Source organism: Bos javanicus, chromosome 14, assembly GCF_032452875.1.
Source record: "Bos javanicus breed banteng chromosome 14, ARS-OSU_banteng_1.0, whole genome shotgun sequence".
Lineage (NCBI taxonomy): Eukaryota > Metazoa > Chordata > Mammalia > Artiodactyla > Bovidae > Bos > Bos javanicus.
Window position 1 is genome coordinate 77,370,306 of NC_083881.1, and position 21,771 is coordinate 77,392,076.

General features: G+C 41.8%; 1 protein-coding gene across 2 annotated transcripts in view; it reads right to left on the minus strand.

Annotated features, from left to right (window-relative positions):
- Positions 1-2,374: 2,374 nt before the first annotated feature.
- Positions 2,375-21,771, minus strand: part of CA13 (carbonic anhydrase 13) — a 39,421-nt gene continuing 20,024 nt past the window's right edge. For both annotated transcript variants that reach the window (XM_061439458.1, XM_061439459.1), the window contains 4 exons: positions 19,131-19,226; positions 17,791-17,853; positions 17,120-17,275; positions 2,375-4,544 (listed from right to left, as the gene is read on the minus strand). In XM_061439458.1, coding sequence (XP_061295442.1) covers positions 4,425-4,544; positions 17,120-17,275; positions 17,791-17,853; positions 19,131-19,226 — 435 coding nt within the window. In that variant the 3' untranslated portion in view covers positions 2,375-4,424. The remainder of the gene's footprint in view (positions 4,545-17,119; positions 17,276-17,790; positions 17,854-19,130; positions 19,227-21,771) is intronic.

Genomic DNA, 21,771 nt, shown 5'->3' on the forward strand with positions numbered 1-21,771 from the left:
AGAGTCAGACATGACTGAGTGACTGAACTGAACTGAAATGATTGAGTTACTTTCAAATGGCATAGGCAGTGATAAAAAAGCAAGGTTAACCTCATGGAACTGACTCATTGGAAAAGACTCTAATGGTAGGAAAGATTGAAGGCAGGAGGAGAAGGGGACAACAGAGGATGAGATGGTTGGATGGTTGGATGGCATTACCAACTCAATGGACACGAGTTTGAGCAAGCTCCAGGAGTTAGCAATAGACAGGGAAGCCTGGTATGATACAGTCCATGAGGTTGCACAGAGCCGGACACAACTGAGCAACTGAACTGAACTGAATCTCATAGCTATTTTAGCCATACTATGGTTCACGACCCAGATAATCATGATGGTGTGATCACTGACCTAGAGCCAGACATCCTTGAATGTAAAGTTAAGTGGGCCTTAGAAAGCATCACTACGAACAAAGCAAGTGGACGTGATGGAATGCCAGTTGAGCTATTTCAAATCCTGGAAGATGATGCTGTGAAAGTGCTGCACTCAATATGCCAGCAAATTTGGAAAACTCAGCAGTGGCCACAGGACTGGAAAAGGTCAGTTTTCATTCCAATCCCAAAGAAAGGCAATGCCAAAGAATGCTCAAATTACCACACAATTGCACTCATCTCACACGCTAGTCAAGTAATGCTCAAAATTCTCCAAGCCAGACTTCAGCAGTATGTGAACTGTGAACTTCCTGATGTTCAAGCTGGTTTTAGAAAAGGCAGAGGAACCAGAGATCACATTGCCAACATCCGCTGGATCATGGAAAAAGCAAGAGAGTTCCAGAAAAACATCTATTTCTGCTTTATTGACTATGCCAAAGCCTTTGACTGTGTGGATCACAATAAACTCTGGAAAATTCTTAGAGAGATGGGAATACCAGACCACCTGACCTGCCTCTTGAGAAATCTGTATGCAGGTCAGGAAGCAACAGTTTTAACTGGACATGGAACAACAGACTGGTTCCAAATAGGAAAAGGAGTACGTCAAGGCTGTATATTGTCACCCTGTTTATTTAACTTCTATGCAGAGTACATCATGAGAAACGCTGGACTGGAAGAAACACAAGCTGGAATCAAGATTGCCAGGACAAATATCAATAACCTCAGATATGCACATGACACCACCCCTATGGCAGAAAGTGAAGAGGAACTCAAAAGCCTCTTGATGAAAGTGAAAGTGGAGAGTGAAAAAGTTGGCTTAAAGGTCAACATTCAGAAAACGAAGATCGTGGCATCTGGTCCCATCACTTCATGGGAAATAGATGGGGAAACAGTGGAAACAGTGTCAGGCTTTATTTTTGGGGCTCCAAAATCACTGCAGATGGTGACTGCAGCCATGAAATTAAAAGATGCTTACTCTTTGGAAGGAAAGTTATGACCAACCTAGATAGCATATTCAAAAGCAGAGACATTACTTTGCCAACAAATGTCCGTCTAGTCAAGGCTATCGCTTTTCCTGTGGTCATGTATGGATGTGAGAGTTGGACTGTGAAGAAGGCTGAGCACTGAAGAATTGATGCTTTTGAACTGTGGTGTTGGAGAAGACTCTTGAGAGTCCCTTGGACTGCAAGGAGATCCAACCAGTCCATTCTGAAGGAGATCAGCCCTGGGATTTCTTTGGAAGGAATGATGCTGAAGCTGAAACTCCAGTACTTTGGCCACCTCATGCGAAGAGTTGACTCATTGGAAAAGACTCTGATGCTGGGAGGGATTGGGGGCAAGAGGAGAAAGGGACGCCAGAGGATGAGATGGCTGGATGGCATCACTGACTCGATGGATGTGAGTCTGAGTGAACTCCGGGAGTTGGTGATGGACAGGGAGGCCTGTCGTGCTGCGATTCATGGGGTCGCAAAGAGTCGGACACGACTGAACTGACTGAACTGAACTGATGGTTGTGTAGGGTTTCCCAGGTGGTGCAATGCTAAGATTCTGCTTGCCAATACAGGAGACATAAGACACACAGGTTTCATCCCTGGGTTGGGAAGATTCCCTGGAGGAGGGCATGGCAACCCACTCCAGTATTCTTGCCTGGAGAATCCCATGGACAGAGGAACCTGGCAGGCTATATTCCATAGGATTGTAAAGAGCTGGGCATGACTGAGTGACTGAGCACACACACGCACACACACACACACACACACACACAGTTCTGTAGGATAATGTCCTAACTTGTGAAAATATACACTACAGTTTCTGAGATGATGCAGTAACCTGTTGGTAAGTTTCCTCTCAAATCCAGAGGGAAAAACAAAGGTGTTTACAATTTTTCTGTGGATTTGAAATTGCCTTCTAAATACAGAGTGTAAAAGTGTAATTTCATTCTGTATCTTGCACAAACAAGTTCAAAGTTTGTCTCATTATCTTTATTACGATTGAATCCAATTTAAGTTAAAATACAAAATGCTTAACAAATATAAATCCAATCTAGGTGGGAAACAAAATATTAGTATTTACAACTCTTTAATCTTTCCACAAGATAACAATTTTGGATAACACTTAGACCTTTTGCCTCTGAGAGATAAATTATCAGACAATCTTCAAGGAAATCAGTGCTGTGCAGACTTTTTCAGTCTACTAAAGTCCAATTTGTAGCATAGAACTGGTGGAATACTGTGGCAGGAACCGTGACTTACAAAGTGGTAACGCTCATACACAGTAATTAGAATCCCTGTCTTGCATGCTAGTTACTTTCTCTGAGAAAACAGACTTCTTTGACTCACTAGAGTACTAGTGAGGGAGACAGCATGTCTTTCCAAACTAAAGAAATTCATTCAACACCGGTCTTTCTAAAGCCATTAGAACTTCTGGATACACAGGTAGATTTAATAAGTATTCCTTTAAAAAGAAAATAATTTTCAAGAGATAAATTGCACTTTACTTGTTACATGAATTAACAGTGCATTTGGTTGCAAGCAGCAAGATAATTACCAAACATACAAAATAAAAGTTTTAAAATATTCAATTAATTATGTATTTATTATATGTCAATCTCCTACAAGGCCTCAAGCTAGAAAATGTAAAGTGAAAAAGAAAATCAATGGAGCTTTCGTCTTAGGAACTCATCTTAATGTAAATATATATGTCTTTATTACACAATTTACTGGATACTTTCAATTATGAAAATCTATATCCAGAGGAAGATGGGTGTCTGAAACAAATCATCACAATTAAGGAAACTCAATTAACTCCTTTCAGAAGGTGGCAGAGTGGAGTATGTGTTCGTTTTAAATTTGATTATTAAGTTAATGCTGAGAGTCACTCTGTTTGAACCAGAAAGAGCAGAAGGACCTCTCCGTTTCTTCTTCACCAAAACCAGGCAAAGATATGTGAGATAACAGGTTAAAGTGAATGTCAAGAGCCAGCTTACAAAACTGCTTAAGAGATGGAGGGACACGTGTGTCAGGGGAGACAGGTGTTGCTATGGAAATGGGTCGATGGGACTGTGGACTGAGCAAATATTTGAGACTCAAGTAACTTTCCCCATTAGTTGATAAAACAATGATCTTCACAGGACTGCTGTCTGCTCTGCTGCCAAAACACAGGTCAAAATTAGGCAGTCTGTCCCTCGAGCCCATGGGCAGCTCTGCCTGCCCTTATCAGTGGCACCTCATCAGTTTCAAACCACGCCATAAACACCGCTTATGCCATATACTGACAATCACTGTGTCTGATCAATTATTAGCCAGTTTATTATTAGCATCACCAAGTGAATGAGATAGGTGGTGTAAGGCATTAAAGTTTAAAAGCTACTTATATCCCGGGGAAGTCCTCTCCAAAATTGGATGGGCTCTTCTTGAGCTGTGGAATAGATGCTTTAATTCACTATATCCCATGTCTCCATAGCTCTCATTCTGTTTGTTTTATTAGAAGTACTCTGCAATGAAAACCAGCAACATAATCCAAATGAAAATTCACTTGAAAAGGAAATAGTATCTACTTTTACGAATTGGAATGATATCAAGATATCCAGCAGAATCACTTGTTTAGAAAAAGGTACCACAATCCTATTATTCTGGGAATGAATTTAGGTATATCACCAACACCACTGAGAGATGTGACTGATCAGCCTCTAGGGCAAGAGACGATTCCTAACACATTCTGAGGTTTACGATGCCCGCCATGCGGTCACACAGATGGAAACATGTATTCCACAGGCTTTAATACACATCAAACAGTGTCTGCTGCTTATAAACCTAAGAGTGCGAATCTGAGACAGGTGACTTAAGTCAGTTTGATTCAAAAGATCTGATTTTCTTTGGGCACAAGCTGATAGCAAAACGGCTATGTCACCCCATAAACATCACCCCATAAATTACAATTCTAGGAAAGTCGGGAGTTTTGTGTTTGTTTTCTTTTCTCTCCACAGGCGTGTCTGGGGTGGTCTCTTGGCCACGACTTTTAACGGAAAGAGGCTCTCACTTTTCGGCCCTTCAAAGGCTGTGGTGGACGGTGATTGCTCAACAGAAAAGCCGCCGTTTCACCCTCCCTGCTGCACAGGAGGGTGCGGAATGCGGCCAGCTGTTGAAGAAAAGAGGAGAATTATTAGCAGAGAAAGTCACACCAGCGTTAATGAACTGCCCTGACTGGAAAGTTAAGAAGCTTATAAGCTTTCTTCTACTAGGAATTAAATGTATTTCAATGAAAATTTTCTAAGTTATGGCTCCTATATCATAAAGCAACTCTTCTGCTAGAGTCTTCAGTTCAGTTCAGTTCAGTCGCTCAGTCATGTCTGACTCTTTGTGACCCCATGAATTGCAGCACGCCAGGCCTCCCTGTCCATCACCAACTCCAGGAGTTCACCCAAACATGTCCATCATACAAATTCCTATGGCTTCAAAAATAAGTATAGAAGCATTCTTCATTTGAAGATCAAATAAGGGAGAAAAAACAGTCAGGATGTGGTTTAAAGACAACATATGTAGAAATCAGAAAATCTGACCTCCAGTGGCAGAATGAGAGTGGGAAGAGTTTTCCAGGAGGGGTCCCACTCCTAGTTCTGCCACGAGCGCGAGCTGTGTGACCTCGGAAATTCACTTACTGTCTTTAGTCTTCAGTTTCCTCCGCTATAAAGTGAAGCATTGGATTAGATTACCTCAACAGGGGCCATCGGTTCTTAGAATTTACACTCAACATTTAAAACACTCCAATATAATGGGAACCACGTGCTGTTCATCCTATAGAATGTTCACCTTTTATGGACTTTATAAAAGTGATCTATCCCTCACCATAACTGCGCCTTATAAGCCACTAACTAGGGGAAAAGCCCAGTCCTTCAACTGCTGACAATATTTCAATACAATTTAAGTGATACAGGCATATTTCTCATAAGAAAAAGGTTTACTTTTTCTTATCACACACGCAACAAAATGCTTACTTACCTTATAAATTTCATATAGTACACAAGTGTCAAGAAGAAAATAGAAATTACTAGTAATCACGTCACAAAATTTAACCACTGTTCACATTATGGAGTATACCCTTCCAGAAGTTTCTCTGTGTATAAACACTATGCATTGGTGTTCGCATTTGAAAGTTTTCGTGCAAAATAAGCTCAATATATTTACTCGTCTGAAACCTTAGTTTTTCACTTAATATATATCCTTTGCATGTCAATAGATATTATTCTATGTCACTTTTTTTAATTGTTGAAAAGTTTATGTTATAAGCATGTTTATGAGTTATTCAGCAATTCCTTGGTGATTTAACACTACTAAGATTAAGGACAGGTTTATAGTAGTAAAATGAAAGTTGGGTAAAGTATCTGAATAATTCTGCTGTCTCAAAAACATTCACTAAAAACATATTGCCACATGAGCAAGATTTTGCTGTTTTGCTGTTTGTGTGTGCACAGCTTTATTAAACTGTTGAAAACAGCTTCTATTCTCTAAGCTTTGATAGTCATCTAATCAAAGAGTCACAGAAATTCAGACCAGGACACGTCACTTAGGTTTCCATCCTTACCATTTATCTAAAGCCTAAAATAGTTCTCTTACAATACTAGCCAGGACAGGAGACAGAGGTGATAGCTGTCCTTCATAATAAATAGGCAACAGTTTATAACCATGCTCTATGGAGATAAGTTCAAGTATCATATACAAGCAGTCATGTGTTTCCACAGTGATATTTTGAGGTGTCTTTTCAAAGAGTAGAGATATGAGGAGTATTTACAACTTGGCATTACTCATGTTTCATTAGACCACATCACTATGGCAAAAGCAAGATGAGACATAAGTAATTATCTGGTAAAGTCAAGCTGGAATCAAGATTGCTGGGAGAAATATCAATAACCCCAGATATGCAGATGACACCACCCTTATGGCAGAAAGTGAAGAGGAACTAAAGAGCCTCTTGATGAAAGTGAAAGAGGAGAGTTGAAAAAGTTGGCTTAAAGCTCAATACTTAGAAAACTAAGACCATGGCATTTGGTCCCATCACTTCATGGCAAATAGATGGGGAAACAGTGACAGACTTTATTTTGGGGGGGGGGGGCTCCAAAATCACTGCAGATGGTGACTGCAGTGAAATTAAAAGATGCTTATTCCTTGGATGGAAAGTTATGACCAACCTAGAGAGCATATTAAAAAGCAGAGGCTATGGTTTTTCCAGTAGTCATGTATGGATGTGAGAGTTGGACCATAAAGAAAGCTGAGCGCACAAGAATTGATGCTTTTGAACTATGGTGTTGGAGAAGACTCTTGAGAGTCCCCACTGCAAGGAGATCCAACCAGTCCATCCTAAAGGAAGTCAGTCCTGGGTGTTCATTGGAAGGACTAATGCTGAAGCTGAAACTCCAATACTTTGGCCACCTGATGTGAAGAGCTGACTCATTTGAAAAGACCCTGATGCTTCAAAACATTGAAGGTGGGAGTAGAAGGGGACCACAGAGGATGAGCTGGTTGGATGGCATCACCAACTCAGTGGATATGAGTTGGGTGGACTCCAGGAGTTGGTGATGGACAGGGAGGCCTGGCGTGCTACAGTTCATGGGGTCGCAAAGAGTCAGACATGACTGAGCGAATGAACTGAAGTGAACTGAAAGTCAAGTTGTTGTTGAGTTGCTATGTTGTATCTAAATCTTTGCAACCCCATGGACGGTAGCCCACCAGGCTCCTCTGCCCATGGGATTTCCCAGGCAAGAATACTGGAGTGGGTTGCATTTCCTTTTCCAGGGGATCTTCCCGACCCCGGGATCAAACGCTCATCTCCTGTATTGCAGGAGTATTCTTTACTGCTGAGCCGCCAGGGAAGCCCAATATATACCCTTAGCCCTCTTCAATGCCTCTGCACACTGATAGTGGCTCCCTACCTCTGCAGTGTTTTAGCCTCATCAGTTTAGAACTGGAACTTAACTCTGGATCTTTCTCTGACCAGTTGCTCATTTTGCTGAAAGTCTCTGAGCCCATCCTGATGTCTCATCAAGCTCCTTCCGTTTCTGGCTCTGGCTCGCCCTCCCAGTCACTTAGTCCAGCTCGGTAGACCCTGCATCTCCCAGGCCCTGCTTACACTGGTTTCTCTTGGCTGTGGGGTTCTCCACCGCCGCACTGGCTGCAAAATGCAGCCCCTTGACTGGCCGCTACCGGCCCCCTGCCCTCCTCAGGCCTCTGGCTTCATTCCAGCAGAAAAGCTGTCCTCTGTTCCTAAGGCTGACACAGCGTCTTCACAGCTCCTGCAAGAACCTCCACAGCTCAGTCGGAAGGCTGAGGAAGGTCTGACCAGTCTTACTGTTTTCTTGGGCTCTAATACCGAAAGCTTACATTTCTTCTGTAGTAACCCCAGTAACCAGAAACAGCTTTTCTAATGCTTTGGAAACAGTTTTGATTAGTCACTCTCGGGCTCAAATGTTTTTAATAGCTGTCCATTGCCTGCCAAAGTTGAGTAATAATAAAAATAAGCTCTCTTATAAAATATGATGGGCCAGGTACTATGCTAAGTGTTTCACATTACAGATTGCATTTAATCCCCTGAACAACCCTATCAATAATATACTATTATCCTATTCTAAAGGTGAGGAACTTACAAATGAACCATCTGGTAAATAAGACATGCGCTAAGCACAGCACTACTCTGCATCTCTAAGTGCTTTTCTTGTTTTTTTTGTGTTTTTTCACCATTTTATTCTGATCTCTTCTTGTTTACTTTTTATTATGGAAACTTTCGGACATACGCAAAGGTGGACAGGGCAACATAATAAACCATCACCCAGCTTTAGCAGTCATCAACACATGGCCGATTCTGCTTCATCCAGACTCTCACCCACTCTCTCTCTCCATCTCTGAATCCTGCCCACATTGTATTATTTTGAAGCCAATTTCAACTATCATTTCAGGTAGAAACATTTCAAAATATATCTCTAACATATATGACATTTTGAACTTTATTCAGGCCCCAAAACAAACTTGTGAGCACGGCTGCTAAGCCTCTTGGCCCCTGGTTCCAAATCATCTCTCTAAATCGTCTCCTGTTATTCCACACACAGGTCCCAGTCTAAGGCAGTCTTGTGAAGAGGGTGGGGAGGGGGACCCAGAGAATCCGAATGAAAAGACTTTGGGGTTATTCTTAAAACTTTAGATTCCCGGACCTCATCTCAGACCGCTAAATCAGTTTTCTAATAAGGCTCAAGGACCCACATGGCTTTCTCAGGTGACTCTTTACGTATATAAATAACTTTATTTATGTATCTGGTTTTGGCTGCGCTGGGTCTTCGTTGCTGTGACCCTTTCTCTATTGCAGTGGCCAGCGGGCTGCTCTCCACTTACGGTGCACAGGCCTCTCTTTGCACAGCCTCTCTCATGGCAGGGCAGGGCTCTGGGGCACGCGGGCTCCACAGTTGCAGCTCGCAGGCCCTAGAGCGCAGGCTCCGCAGTTGCAGCTCACAGGCCCTAGAGCGCAGGCTCAGTAGTCGCGGTAAAGGGACTTAGCTGCTCCGAGGCATGTGGGATCTTCCCGGATCAGGGCTGAGCCCGTGTCTCCTGTGCTGGTGGGCGGATTCTTCACTGAGCCACCAGGGAAGCCCTGTCAGGTGATTCTTGCATACGCCAAACTTTGAGAACCACAGGTGCAAAGATACCCACATGGTTTTTGCATTCCTTCTTGGCTGATGGAATTCCAGTTGAGCAATTCCAAATCCTGAAAGATGATGCTGTGAAAGTGCTGCACTCAATATGCCAGCAAATATGGAAAACTCAGCAGTGGCCCCAGGACTGGAAAAGGTCAGTATTCATTTCAATCCCAAAGAAAGGCAATGCCAAAGAATGCTCAAACTACCACACAATTGCACTCATCTCACATGCTAGTCAAGTAATGCTCAAAATTCTCCAAGCCAGACTTCAGCAGTATGTGAACTGTGAACTTCCTGATGTTCAAGCTGGTTTTAGAAAAGGCAGAGAAACCAGAGACCAAATTGCCAACATCTGCTGGATCATGGAAAAAGCAAGAGAGTTCCTGAAAAGCATCTATTTCTGCTTTATTGACTATGCCAAAGCCTTTGACTGTGTGGATCACAATAAACTGTGGCAAATTCTTCAAGAGATGGGAACACCAGACCACCTGATCTGCCTCTTGAGAAATCTGTATGCAGGTCAGGAAGCAACAGTTAGAACTGGACATGGAACAACAGACTGGTTCCAAATAGGAAAAGGAGTTCATCAAGGCTGTATATTGTCACCCTGTTTATTTAACTTCTATGCAGAGTACATCATGAGAAACGCTGGACTGGAAGAAACACAAGCTGGAATCAAGATTGCCAGGACAAATATCAATAACCTCAGATATGCAGATGACACCACCCTTATGGCAGAAAGTGAAGAGGAACTCAAAAACCTCTTGATGAAAGTGAAAGAGGAGAGTGAAAAAGTTGGCTTAAAGCTCAACATTCAGAAAACGAAGATCATGTCATCCAGTCCCATCACTTCATGGCAAATAGATGGGGAAACAGTGGAAACAGTGTCAGACTTTATTTTTTGGGGCTCCAAAATCACTGCAGATGGTGACTGCAGCCATGAAATTAAAAGACGCTTACTCCTTGGAAGGAAAGTTATGACCAACCTAGATAGCATATTCAAAAGCAGAGACATTACTTTGCCAACAAAGGTCCATCTAGTCAAGGCTATGGTTTTTCCTGTGGTCATGTATGGAATGTGAGAGTTGGACTGTGAAGAAGTCTGAGTGCCAAAGAATTGATGCTTTTGAACTGTGGTGTTGGAGAAGACTCTTAAGAGTCCCTTGGACTGCAAGGAGATCCAACCAGTCCATTCTGAAGGAGATCAGCCCTGAGATTTCTTTGGAAGGGATGATGCTAAAGCTGAAACACCAGTACTTTGGCCACCTCATGTGAAGAGTTGACTCATTGGAAAAGACTCTGATGCTGGGAGGGATTGGGGGCAAGAACAGAAGGGGACGACAGAGGATGAGATGGCTGGATGGCATCACTGACTCGATGGACGTGAGTCTGAGTGAACTCTGGGATTTGGTGATGGACAGGGAGGCCTGGCGTGCTGTGATTCATGGGGTCGCAAAGAGTCGGACACGACTGAGTGACTGAACTGAACTGAATCCAAAGGAAACAGTAGTCATCAGAGAAAAACAACAGATCCAGAATCTCCACAACTTAATGTTCGTAACATCTAGGTTGCAATACAAAGTTACTCAACATACAAAAAATCAAGAAAATGTAAACATGATCAAAGAAAGAAAAATCAGTGAAGTCAGACTCAGTTCAGTTCAGTTCAGTTCAGTGGCTCAGTCGTGTCCGACTCTTTGCGACCCCATGAATTGCAGCATGCCAGGCCTCCCTGTCCATCACCAACTCCCGGAGTTCACTCAGACTCACGTCCATGAAGTTGGTGATGCTATCCATCCATCTCATCCTGTGTCCTCCCCTTCTCCTCCTGCCTTCAATCTTTCCCAGCATCAGGGTCTTTTCTAGTGAGTCAGTTGTTCGCATCAGGTGGCCAAAGTATTGGAGTTTCAGCTTCAACATCAGTCCTTCTAATGAATATTCAGGACTGATTTCCTTTAGGATGGACTGGTTGGATCTCCTTGCGGTCCAAGGGATTCTCAAGAGTCTTCTCCAACACCACAGTTCAAAAGCATCAATTCTTCTGTACTCAGCTTTCTTTATGGTCCAGCTCTCACATCCATACATGACTACTGGAAAAACCATAGCTTTGACTAGACAGATCTTTGTTGGCAAAGTAATGTCTCTGCTTTTGAATATGCTGTCTAGGTTGGTCATAACTTTCCTTCCAAGGAGTAAGCATTTTTTAATTTCATGGCTGCAGTCACCATCTGCAGTGATTTTGGGGCCCAAGAAAATAAAGTCTCTCACTGTTTCCACTGTTTCCCCATCTATTTCCTATGAAGTGATGGGACCAGATGCCATGATCTTAGTTTTCTGAATGTTGAGCTTTAAGCCAACTTTTTCACTCTCCTCTTTCAGTTTCATCAGAGGTTCTTTAGTTCCTCTTCACTTTTTGCCATAAGGGTGGTGTCATCTGAATATCTGAGGTTATTAATATTTCTCCTGGCAATCTTGATTCCAGCTTGTGCTTCAACCAGCCCGGCATCCATTGTGAAGAGCAGAAATTTAAAAAAAAAATTGAAACTAATAGAGTCTTGGAGGATCTGTTTTGAACAGGTCAAATGTACGCATAATTAGAATATCACATATGGAAGCAATCTATAAGTCCATCAAGAGATGAATGGATAAAGGTGTGGGGTATATTATATATGGTACATATATACATATGGTGTGTGTGTGTGTGTGTGTGTGTGTGTGTATACACACACATACACAATAGTATATTACTTGGTCATTAAAAATGAAAATGCCATTTACAGCAATAGGAATAGACGTGGAGAATATCATGTTTAGAAAAATAAGTCAGAGAAAGACAAATATTGTATGTTTACACTCATATTTGTATCTACAAAATAAATGAATGAATATAAGAAAACAGAAACAAATTTACAGATACAGAGGAAAAACTAGTGGTTATGGAAGGTAGAAGGGTGGGGGAGAGGTGATACTGGTGAAGGTGATCAGATGTACAAACCATCAGGTAGCACAGAATAAAGAAGTTACAAGGGTATAAGGTACAGCACCGGGAATATAGCCAACACTTCACAGTAACTTCACACAGAACACAAACAAATATTAAATAATTACACTGTACACCTGGAACTGACACAATATTGTAAGCAAACTATACTTCAATGTAAAAAAGAATATCAGAAGGAAAGGAAAGAGAATGGAGCATAGCATACACAAAAATTGACTCATAAATAATACAAGACTTAAAGGTAAGAGCTAAAACTATTACTTAAAGTAGGAAAAATATTTTGTGGCATATAGCTCAGCAAAGATTTCTTAAATAGGACACCAAAGCACACACTATAAAAGGTATTTTGATAAAATGAACTTCATCCAGATTAAGAGGTTTTCTTTAACTCTGGCTCTTCAAAAGACACGGTGGGGGCAAAAAAGACAAGTTTTGTAAAGCATATGTTGAAAACAGGGCTTTTATCCAGATTGTATTAAAAAAAAAAAACCCTTGCAACTCCATAATGAGAAGACAAACAGTCCAATTTTAAAGTGGACAAATTATCTGAACAAATATTTCACAAAAGAAGATATAAGCATAATCAATAATTATATGAAAAAGTGCTCACCATCATTAGTCAGCAGATAAATACAAATCAAAAATCACACACGTGATACATACCCACTAGAATGGCTAAAAGTTAAAATTACTTACAGAACCAAGTGTAACAAGGATGTAGAAAAACTAGAAATCTTTTGCATTGCTGGTGCAAATGGAAGACGGAAGAGTCACGTTGGAAAACAGCAAGGCAGTCCCTTATAAAAGTAGACGTGACCCAGTAACCCAGTGCTAGAAATCGCCACAGGAAGTGAAAATATGGGTCCACATGGAAGTGTATATGCCAATTATTCCTAACAGCTAAATATGGGTAGTTGCTATTTATCATGGTCCCAAACTGGAAGCAACCCAATGGCTAATTAGTTAGTGAACAGATTAAAAAAGAATGCTGTATCCATACCATAAATACTGCATGCATGCGTGCTAAGTTGCTTCAGTCTATCTGACTCTTTGTGACCCCATGGACTGCGGTCCATCAGGCTGCTCTGTCCATGGGGTTCTCCAGGAAAGAATACTGGAGTGGGCTGCCATGCCCTCCTCCAGGGGATCTTCCCAACCCAGGGATCAAATCCGCATCTCTTTATTATCTAACCTGCTTTGGCAGGCTGGTTCTTTACCACGATCGCCACCTGGAAGGCCCATAAATATTACTCAATAACAAAGGGGAAATCAATATATCTTAAAATATTATGTGAAGTCGCTCAGTCATGTCCAACTCTTTGCGACCCCGTGGACTGTAGCCCGCCAGGTTCCTCTGTCCATCCCCAGGCAAGAGCACTGGAGTGGGGTGCCATCTGTGAAATGAAGTCCAACACAAAAGTCCGTGTACTGTGTGTGTGTGAGCACGCTCAGCCTCTGTCACGTCTCTCTTTGAGACCCCACGGACTGTAGCCCACCAGGCTCCTCTGTCCATGGGATGTTCCAGGCAAGAATACTGGAGTGGGTTGTCCTTTCCTTCTCCAGAGGATCTTCCTGACATAGGGATGGAATCCGCATCTCCTGCACTGGCACGTGGATTCTTTACCTCTGTGTACTATGTGATTCCATTTTAATAAAATTCTAAAAAAGACAAAATTCTTGTGACATCTCAGCCATTGCCTGGGGCATGCGTGAGGAAGAAGGTGGAATATAAAGGAGCACAAGCAAACTTTTTCAGCCAAGGGATCTATTCCATACTTGGATGGCAGTTGTAGTTGTTGCAATAATCAAAATCCCCACCTGCATAGTAAAATGTATGAATCTTACTGGATGCAAATATCATAATAAACAACAAAGATCATTTTTTTTCAAAAAAAGGAGCTCAGAACTAAATTCTGCACATCAAATTTCAGCAGATGAGGAAGCCAATTTAGATAATCTGGGATAAACCACAGAGATGTGGCAAGAGAGGTCAGCCTTCCAAAGGATGACAGATCTGTTATCAGAAGTATCAAAAACAGTGTATCTTTTTACTGGCCTGGCAGTTAAATCAAGCATTTCAGTAATGACTCTAGGGAGAAAAATGGACTTGAATCAAGAAAAAGGAAATGGAAACCATCTGATTTGCCCTTTAGGTCAAACACTGACTTGGCAAGAAATAGAATCAGGAAAAAAACGTTGAAAAAATCGGCACCAACTTACTAAAAAGAGGATTTAATCTTCACAACTAGTGACATTATATGGTGGAATTGGAAATGAAATAAAAACAATATTTTCCAGATTCTTCTAAAATAAGGACCGCTAAAATTGATATTAAAAATTACCTTTAGTAAAGTAACTTTCAAGTCAGTGGTGTACACAAAAAGGACCTTCATTTTACTTTATACAAAAGAGCTGAGCAACTAAATAATCTTATCAACCCTCTCATGTGTTGGAATATTTTAAAATCTGCTTTTTTATTTTAGAACCGATTTAGATTTACCGAATTACTTCAAAGATAGAATAATTCTTGTACATCCCACAATTCAGTTTCCTGTTTGTTTTTTTCTCCCTTCTTTCACTCTTAAAGGATTCACACAGAAGTGCCCCCTGTCATTGACATTCTGCATTACTATGGTACATTTTTAACAATTAGTGAACCAGTACAAATATTATTAACTGAAATCCACCCTTTATTTCAATTTCTTCTGTTTTTACCTAATATCATTTTCTGTTCCAGGATCCTATCAGGAAATACATTCATACTTGTTGTCTCGTCTGCTTGAGTATTTCATGATTATGACAGTCTTTTGTGTTTTTCACAACCTTGTCAGTTTTGAGGATTATTGATCAGATATTTTGAGAACTGGGCACTGCCTGATGCTTTTCTCATGGTTAACATGGTACTGAACTTTTAAAATATCTTTTACTTCATTCTTTAAATCTTAAAATCACCATAATAATTTGGATTACTAAGCTATTATAGTCATCATAATAATTGTGATTACTACTCAAATAATCATTTCAATCTGACTGAAAATGTCTGTCAGTGTTCCTGCCACAGCAGATTTCAGTGAATGCCTCAGAATAAGTTATCACTCACACTAAACCTCTAAAGTGCAGCTATTAGTTTATAAACTCTAACGGCATAAAAACCACATTAATAATTAATCTTAACAAATGGAACCTCAAAATGAATTATTGCTCACACTAAAGTTCTAACATACAGCTATTATTTTATAAACTGCATAAGAACTACATTAATAATTAATGTTAATGATTAAAGTGAGATACAATAGTGAATTCACATCTAGGCAGTCATTCCTACATTTGCAGGGTGTTATTTTTGATTAGGTAGGGACGGGGGAGCCTGGTGGGCTGCAGTCACTGGGGTCGCACAGAGTCGGACACGACTGAAGTGACTTAGCATAGCATAGCATGTATTTTATATGACTAAATAATATTTTGATATTTTCTTTTCCAAATCACAGGTGGGTTAAAAATATATATTTTCCAAATGGTTTTAATGGATAAATTAATTCTTAAAATGTGAGAAAAAACACGATTCCTTTATTATTACTACCTTGTTAACTCTTACTATTAACCTGTTCAAATTTAATAAAGAAAAGTAAAAGCAAACCACTTAGTGCATGAAGGGGAGAAAAGTGAGCTGCATTAACAAGGCCGCTGAGTCCATGAAGGCCACTTTTCTCATGGTGCAACTCACGTTATAATTTATGATGGAAAAAACCCACAGGAATTTCCATGTCAGTCAAGCTCTGGCTATCTACCCAGATTTTTATAAAATATTTTAATAAGTATGAGCCAGATTATTATCTGGCTTTCATCCTAAACACGAGGTCAACAGCAGTTGGATGATTCAACACCACAAGGAGAAATGTTACCTGATGCAACCTTCGTAAAGGTGAACCAACTCTAGTCTTTGCTTAGGGGAAAGATGAATCAGTTAGGTGTGTGCGCCAGCCCAGAACGGGAGTACATCATTAGCTGCAAAAATTACCAGGCTGTGTTCTTGCCAAGATTTCGCAGCATATAATTCGAAAAAGAAAACAATAACAAAACCAAAACCAAATCCATTAGGCAAACAGCATCACCCAGCAGATTGGTCAGTCCCATGGTGGGCTTCCCCGGAAGATGCAGATTTGACCCTTGGGTCGGGAAGATCCTCAGAGTTGTGTCCGACTCTGTGCTCTTCTGGAGGAGGGCATGGCAATCCACTCCAGTATTCTTGCCTGGAGGACCCCAGGGACAGAGGAGACCCGCAGGCTACAGTCCATGGGGTCTCGAAGAGTGGTTCACGACTGAGTGACTAAACCACCACGATGGGGGATCACAGCTCTATCTGGAGTCTTTAAGCATCAAAGACACACTGAACCTGCAGACTGTTGGGCCCACCGACCCCGGGAGCCTGATCAGAGGAAATGTGTTCCCATGAAGAGCACAGGCGGCCACCCACAGCTTCTAGGCAAATGCTTTAAAGCCCCTCAGCCAGCTTCACAATAGCTTTGTCAACAAAAGCCAAAAGATCAGATGGATTTCCTCAATCTAGCAAGGGCAGAGTGCTGGGCCCACGGCTGTTCTCACTGTTCCCTTTCTGAACGTGAAATCTGCAGGAGGAGCAGGTCCAGACACCGAGGTCAAAAAGGAGAATGTCGCCCTTTGAAGGAAGACTCGCTCCTGATTTTCCCTTTTGTATCGCAGACCTTTAATACCTCGGACCACACAAGAGAAGAAAGAGCAGAGCCCACAAGGGGGGCACGTCACGTCCATCCATGCCTGTCTGCACATTACATTTCTAGGAAATGGGAAAGAAATAATCTAATCATAGAAGGTCAAATAAGAAAAGAAGAGATGGGTTCAACCGCTCATCTGACTAATGAAGGGAAAACACAGGCTTCATAACAGCAGAAATGAAGGGCAGGGTTTGAAACACACACACACACACACACACACACACACACACACACGATTCAGCCCCTCTAGAGAATCAGGGTCAACGTGGAGGAAGCGATGTACCTGTTGAGAGCTGATGTTTATGGGCTGCTTTAAAATGATCCAAGTGACGCTCTCCAGAAGAGGTGGGACCGTAAGAGAGCCAGGATATGTCCAATAATCCCGGCATGGAGGAAGTAGACATACCGGGTCGAAATTCGTAAACCGAGTTTGTTTACCCTGAGGAAGAAAAGAGAATTCTCATAAATGACAGTGGGAAAGCTTTACACAGACCTCAAAAAAATAAATACCCGTGAAATGCTATTTCACTGGAATTCTGTAATTCACGGAACGATTTAGTATCTGCTGTTAGGTCTTTAAAAAACTATCTGCCTTACTCTAAAAATTGAAGATGAAGTAGCACCTCACTTAGATTTATTTAAGCAGCACTGGATTTCTTTTTAATGTAAGTGGCCTGACATTATTTGTTTTAGATAATTTTAGAAATTTTAGATAATTTACATAAAATTTAATGTAAATTTTAATAATTTACATTATTGTTTTAGATAATTTAAGATCCCGTCATAATTTTCAAGAGATAAGTGGCAATGTTACTTCCGCTCTATTGGTCAAGGATGTTTCAAACCCATTTCCAAGCCAGCGGCATATGCTACGTCAAAGTCTAACAGAAGATAAGAGAATTCAGGAGAAAACAGGGAACATATTAGTCACTGGTAAACAGTAATTAACTTTACCTTTTCTTTAATGGAATCCAAAATGTCAGTAATCTTTTGCAGTTGGGGATTATGTTCACCAATCTGAAAACATGAAATTGCAAAAGAAATGGTTACTGTCTGACTCACTCCATTTCAGTCCCTATTTTTTATTTTTTTTAAACCCTAAGTCAGCTCAGAACAAGCAGTGATTGTTCTATAATGAGGCTCTCTTTCACCTGCCAGCCGTATCACACCAGAAAAATCTAAACTACAAGATAATATTACAGGGCTCCTTGGCTGAACTATACCTTGGATTCCAAAGCTGGAAGTAATGGCTTCATATTCTTCCAGCTTTATGAACGTTTAGGGTACAGGTTCTCTCGAGAGAAACTTTGCTTAGGAAACTCCTCCATAACACCTGCACTGTTTAACTAGATGTGACGTTCAGACCCTGATTCTTGGTGACATCAAACATTAGAGGAAAACATCTCCCACTTTCCTTTTAAGATGACTTGAGGTTCTGAATCAACAGACTATGTCATCATGAGGAGAAGCCTTCAGAAAATATATACGTACTTATTTTCCTTTGTTTGGGGTGTCCTGAATTACCTGACGGTTTTAGGTCATTCAGGGTTCAAGTATAATGCCTTTCCCCACTTGGCCTTCACAGCCACCGCCAGACCTGGGGACCCAAAGAAGGAGCTGCTGCTGTGCACGCTGGTCTCCTCTCTGCCCCCGGCTTCCCCCAGCCCCCGTGCAACGAGTTATACCACACACAGAGCTGCTGGCATCACGAAAGGGCACACCCTAAAGAATCTGGCACAGTGGGGGTTGAGCCGCCCAGCCCTTGCACAGGTATCAGGACACTGACACTTGTCTAGCCTCATATGAATACCAGACAAAGGAAAACACAACGAAATCTTTAAAATCGATCAGTGCGTTTGGGATAATAAACCATAATAAACTAGTGGTCAAACTAGTGCTTCAAGAATCAGGAACTTGAACTTTACCCTAAGCTGTATCTCCGAATATTGAGCAATCAGGAAGAGCCTATCATAAAGATTGCCTTCTCAAGATATCAGTGTAACACTTCTGCTATTAGGTAATACTTCTGATATTATTGTTATTGCAGCTACATAAAACTGATCCGTGGACAATAAGATGAATCATAAGACAACCCTCCTAGGGTAGTTCTGGGCCCTTAGATGGACCATAAACTAACATAAAATGTGAATATTCACTTCAAAAGGAAAACAGTAAGCCTAGAACAAGTTTACTATTATTGAATAAAAAGTGGTAGACTATCTACTCCACAATGAAACTCTTTATCCAACACGACTGACTAGTTATTCAAAACGAAATCAATGGATTTTTTTCACCTGTAAAAATATTCCCAAGACAGCTAGTCCATCTGGCTCATGAGCTGCCTCAACAAAGCTGGGGTATTTGTCTGAATTCCAGTGAACAACGTGGAGCTGAAAGGGAGGAACAGGATATAATTCAAACATTATTTTTTAGACACCTTTAAAAACATAAATGCAAATAAAACATTTATATATATCTTCCTGTCCTATGCACGAGAACCTTGGACAGAATCCTCCTATTTACTTTGGTCTGAAAACTACACAAGGGAAGGACCCTGTCGCTTAGCTGGTCTGTGGTGTCCTGTGCTGAGGTCTACATCATAGAAGGTTCTGGAGCATCCTGCCAAGCCTCTCTAGCCCCCAAAATCTCCAACCATTGCTTCCAAAAGACTTGGGGCTCCCCCACGTCCACAGTTCTGTCCAGTCGCTCAGTCATGTCCGACTCTTTGCGACCCCATGAATTGCAGCACGCTAGGCCTCCCTGTCCATCACCAACTCCTGGAGTTCACCCAAACCCATGTCCGTCGAGTCGATGAGGCCATCCGACCATCTCATCCTCTGTCATCCCCTTCTCCTCCTTCCCTCAATCTTTCCCAGCATCAGGGTCTTTTCCAAAGAGTCAGTTCTTCACATCAGGTGGCCAAAGTATTGGAGTTTCAGCTTCAGCATCAGTCCCTCCAATGAACACCCAGGGCTGATCTCCTTTAGGATGGACTGGTTGGATCTCCTTGCAGTCCAAGGGACTCTCAAGAGTCTTCTCCAACACCACAGTTCAAAACACCCACGTCCACAGATGGAACTACAATTGTGCAGCCTTCCGTCAGACCCCCGCTGGTGGCTGAGTCCAGCACACAAGCTCACACTCACAGATGGGTGGGGAAGTCAACCCTGTAAAGAAGGTGATCGGGCACAATCCTGCTACTAAGGGCAGTGCTCAGTTGTCCATGAAAAGTTTTAAGTCTTAAAAGTTTAAGACTATTTATGGCTTGAAAATGTAAATTCACCTTTATAATTGTTTTCAGCAATAGTTACATATATTCTACTTTCTATGAATGTTCAAATTCTTTGCTGAGAGGAAGTTTTAACAGGAAAAAGAGGCCTCGGGGTGTTCCAAACAGAGGCATCTCAGGAAGAAAATGAGAGGCAGCTGCTGCCACTGACAAGGGGAAAAGGAAAATTGGGGAGACAAGCAGGTGGAGGGCCTGGCACTCTAGAAGACAGGCTTCACCCACTTCCAGCTCCACCGCAGCAGCGGCTGACTGCAAACTCCAGAGGTGTGCTCCGTGTCCCACCGTGGGGCGCAGTGCAGAATCCCCAACTCACAAACAAGTGTGAAGGGTTGTAGAGTGACAGCAAGGTGGAAAACCCTTCCTGGAGGATCTTCATTCCTGGCTAAGCGAAGGACAAACTGAGGCAGAAGCCAGAGGGCCGCGAGGCACCCACCTGACTCGGCCACGGTCACAGCTCGGCCCTGCTCAGCAGGGACCCCCCCTGAAGCATGGCTTCAGGTAAGACCTCCGTCAAAGGAGCCCTTCTGGCGCTCAGGGAGCAAACGCCTGTGAAGGGTTTCTTGCACAGATCACCCTTCTAGCTGTTACAGAGAGGATTTAGTACCCTCAAGGGAATGGTTTTATCCGTTCTTTTAACCATAACTTCCCATCTTACAGGCAACTAATATGGGAGGATTGTAAGATAAATAAGAATCCTCCTAAACTGTGAACTATAGCAACTTAAAATAGTGCACCGCCCAGAAACCATCAAGGCAGACTGGAATATCCAGACAGAAAACACAAGCGCGGATTCTCGCCGTGCCGTGCTCCTCGCTGACTTGAGGTAGTCGGGGGAAGCGCAAAGCGCCTCAAAGCATCGGATGATGAAGCAAAGTCCATCGGCTCACAGGCGACCAGCGCTGTGCCACACTGAGGGAGCGGCAGGCAGGCACGCCGGAGCTGTTTGAGCCGGCGCCAAGGCAGCACAGCAGTTCACTTGGTAAGAGATGAGAGCAGAGGCAGACAGATGTGAAAAGCCCTCTTGAGGTTCACAACCCCAGAGGACTAGAAAAGGAATGTGCCGCTGAGGAGACGTGAATCCGTCTATCATCTTTCCACTGGTTAAAAAGCAACAAGTGTTTGAAGTGCTATGGGAAACTAAAGCAAGAGAAATCTTTTGTTCTTTCAAACGAGTCCTTCTCGCTCCCACACACCTTCTTAACTGCAAGTGTCACCTAAGGGGAACTGACACAACTTTTACTAGCATTCATAGATGAACTGAACCTCAAACAAATAACAAACGCACATTTCCGAACAGTGACAGCCACAGTGATTTGAACTGAATGACAAAAGGTCATTGCAGCCGATGTATAAATGGGAATAAGATTCTCCCCTAATGAAAAGCAGTTTCTAAATAACAGCATTATTCAACTTTAGTGTTTTTAAATTGCATACTGATACATAAAATGAGCTCATGATGATGAAAGTCCCCATTAATGTTGAAATCATAATTTTACTATCAACTACATAATCTGCTTATCATATATTTGGTATAAATTATAATCAGATAAAGTTCTAAATATGCAATGGACTATTAGCCTACTTTTTTTTATTAATAGATATGCAACTCGAGATAAAGTCTTCCATGATTTAGATTATTTTAATCT